Source organism: Chrysochloris asiatica, unplaced genomic scaffold (assembly GCF_000296735.1).
Source record: "Chrysochloris asiatica unplaced genomic scaffold, ChrAsi1.0 scaffold00178, whole genome shotgun sequence".
Classification (NCBI taxonomy): Eukaryota; Metazoa; Chordata; class Mammalia; order Afrosoricida; family Chrysochloridae; genus Chrysochloris; species Chrysochloris asiatica.
This window is the reverse complement of record NW_006408696.1, coordinates 3,566,793-3,570,128: the sequence shown is the minus strand read 5'-3', so window position 1 is coordinate 3,570,128 and position 3,336 is coordinate 3,566,793. Positions and strand designations below refer to the sequence as shown.

At 41.1% G+C, this 3,336-nt stretch overlaps 1 protein-coding gene and 1 pseudogene across 1 annotated transcript in view; one reads left to right on the top strand and one right to left on the bottom strand.

Annotated features, from left to right (window-relative positions):
* Positions 1-535: 535 nt before the first annotated feature.
* The window catches only part of MPV17L (MPV17 mitochondrial membrane protein-like), a 21,058-nt gene continuing 18,257 nt past the window's right edge, over positions 536-3,336 (bottom strand). Inside the window, exons 3-4 of the mRNA XM_006871957.1 lie at positions 797-826; positions 536-715 (exon numbers count right to left, since the gene is read on the bottom strand). Coding sequence (XP_006872019.1) covers positions 536-715; positions 797-826 — 210 coding nt within the window. The remainder of the gene's footprint in view (positions 716-796; positions 827-3,336) is intronic.
* Positions 1,347-2,196, top strand: LOC102829119 (annotated as a pseudogene).

Here is a 3,336-nt window from a genome sequence, read left to right as displayed (position 1 = left end):
GCAATAAATTATTATATGGTATTTTGGGGGGGGCATTAGGGAAATCTGGTTAGCCTATCTTTTCCTTGATTGAAGTCCATGCAAATGGGAATCTGGTGTGAGGTCTATTTTTGGTACAAAAGGTAATCTGACCCAAAAGTGTTTAGAATACAACCTGAGATTTTAGAATACCAAGGTAAACAATCAAAACTGGGTTCCTGACATCACATGGTAGTAAAACACTAGACTAGCAGTATTAATTAATAACTGCTAGTTATTAATAAGTATCATAGTGTCACTGTCATGATAATAACCACAATGTCAGAGAAAGAAGTTCACAGAAGTCCTAGGCTTTTTATACTTTCAGATCGGAATGGAAAAATAAGTGCTTAAAATCGAATTCTTAATTGCCGCTGAAAATTGATTTTAAAAAGTAGGTCTATGGGACAGTAATTCCCCAAAAGGAAGCAAGTAACTGGAAAATAAAATATTTTATCTGCAGGTGACCTATTGAATTTTAGAGGCAAAATGTCATCTCTCTAAAAAATGTCGTTCCTCATTTCTCTTGGGGCCTTTCAACTGCATTGGCCTCCTTTACTCGGAAGAAGGTAAAAGCAGACTTCAATGTGCCGTCACCACTTTGTTGTGAAAAGCAAAGGAAGAAGGCCCAGACAAAGCCGCAGAGTCCGGTGTAGGCTGTTCGCCAGTGAATGGGAACAAGGCTGAAGTTGGTCAGCTGGAACAGAGAGAACAAATCTATTAGGGCTCCAGATAACAGATGCTGGGAATGAGCACTCTGAGTCGATTTGAAACTCACCTGGACAAAAGGCCAGTACATCAGACCGCTCTGGAATAAAGAAAAACTCTATTAGAATGTCTTCCTAAAGTAAAAATACAGACTAAAAATATATAGCGCGATATTTGCCAATTCAACATCTTCTACCTATACAATTCAATGAAACCATTTACATCAATCATAATGTGCAAACATCCAGTGCCAAATTTTCCATCCCCAGACACAGAAGCCCCATGCTTCCTAAACAGTCAGTCCCTCTTCCCCATCCCTCCCGCCCCTGACAACAACTATTAAACTCTGATCCCTGTACCTTTACCTATTCTAGATATTTCATATTAGTGACAACATATAGTATTTGCTATTTTGTGACTGCCTTATTTCACTCAGTCTAACACCAATACCAAAATCCTCACAACTGGGCCAATGAATAACACCATGATAAATGGAGAAAACATTGAAGTTGTCAAGCATCTCATTTGGTTTGAATCAACACTCATGGAATTAGCAGTCAAGAAACTAAATGACGACACACGCGGTCGCTCACTGCCTGGAGGAGCCCAGGAGGCAGAAGATGGCTGTGCCTCCCACATACATTGACCTTGGCAAACCTAAGAGGGATGTCTTCACCAAGGGTTACAGATTTGGCTTAATAAAACTTGATTTGAAAACAAAATCTGAGAATGGACTGGAATTTACAAGCTCAGGCTCAGCCAACACTGAGACCACCAAAGTGATGGGCACAGTCTGGAAACCAAGTACAGATGGATTGAATACGGGCTGACATTTACGGAGAAATGGAACACTGACAACACGCTAGGCTCCGAGATTACTGTGGAGGACCAGCTTACCTGGGGACTGAAGCTGACTTTTGATTCATCCTTCTCACCTAACACTGGGGGCAAAAATGCTAAAATCAAGACAGGGTATAAGCGGGCGCACATCAACCTGGGTTGCGACGTGGATTTTGACATTGCCGGACCTTCCATCCGGGGTGCTCTGGTGCTGGGTTATGAGGGCTGGCTGCTAGGCTACCAGATGAACTTTGAGACCGCCAAGTCCCGCGTGACCCAGAGCAACTTTGCGGTTGGCTACAAGACTAATGAATTCCAGCTTCACACTAATGTGAATGATGGGACAGAGTTTGGTGGCTCCATTTACCAGTAGGTGAACAAGTTGGAGACTGCTGTCAATCTTGCCTGGACAGCAGGAAATAGTAACATTTGCTTTGGAATCGCAGCCAAGTATCAGATCAACCCTGATGCCTGCTTCTCGGAAAAGTGAACAATTCCAGCCTGATAGGTTTAGGATACACTCAGACCCTAAAGCCAGGTATCAAAGTCACACTGTCAGCTCTGCTGGATGGAAAGAATGTCAACACCAGTGGCCACAAGCTTGGTCTAGGACTGGAATTTCAAGCATAAATGAATATTGTACAATCATTTACTTTTAAACTATTTTGCATCATAACTACCTTCAGAATTGTAGTATACCTTTTAATGTTGTATATCTGGGATGAAAATTTTGCTCAATATCATGTCAGACCTCCAGGTTAAAATGATTCAGCTTTAAAGTGAAACCCAGTTCCAGAAAGCTCCTTCAGCTGTAGACTTTGGGGGGAATTTGGTGGCCCCTCAAGAGGAGTCAGGTTTCTTTTTTTTTTAATCTAGAAATGGCTGCAAGTGGAAGCTGATAATGTGTAGACACTGTGTAAATTTATATTGAGTAAATGAATGACATTGTGACTTCCTGAGAATTAAACGTTGCTTTCCTAACCCTGAGGAGAAGCTCATTGCTTGGTGCTGTGTACAAACTCGTCTGAAAGGGACAGATCTTCATGACCAGTTTCCACCCCAGTCCATCACCTCTCTATACCAAAAGTAGTCTGCAAGGTGTGGTAACTGATTTTTGTGTGTGTGCCATTTTGGGGTGGAGAGGGTGGATGTGATGAAGCCAATAATTCAGGACCTGAATTCCTTCTGTGTGGTCTTGTGCTCTTGCACCAGAGTATGAAATAGCTTCCAAGAGCTCTAGCTGGAAGCTGGGAAGGGTCTCTGTGACTAATCACTTAGTGACAACACTCAGAATCTAAATTGGACTTGTGTTGCATTCATCACTCAATCTATTTTTTAGCCATTTAATGAGTACATTTTAGAGTCTTCCATTTTGTGTGGAATTTGATCTTCCCCTTCAAATGCTATAATTAACATCATTTAAAATAAAACTTGAATAAAAACCAAACTAAATGACACATTACAATAGGCAAATCTGCTGCACAAGACCTCTTTTAAATGTTCAAGAGCAAAGATGTCAGTTTGAGGACTAAAATGCACCAGACACAAACCAGGGTATTTTCAATAGCCTCATATGTATGTGAAAGTTGGATAGTGAATAAGCAAGACTATAGAAGAATTGATGCATTTGAGTTATGGTGTTGGAGGAGAATATTAAAAGTGCCATGGACTACCAGAAGAACAGACCAATCTGTGTTGGAAGAAGTACAGTCAGAATGTTCCTTAGAAGCCAAAATGGCCAGACTGCATCTCTCATACTTTGGACATATT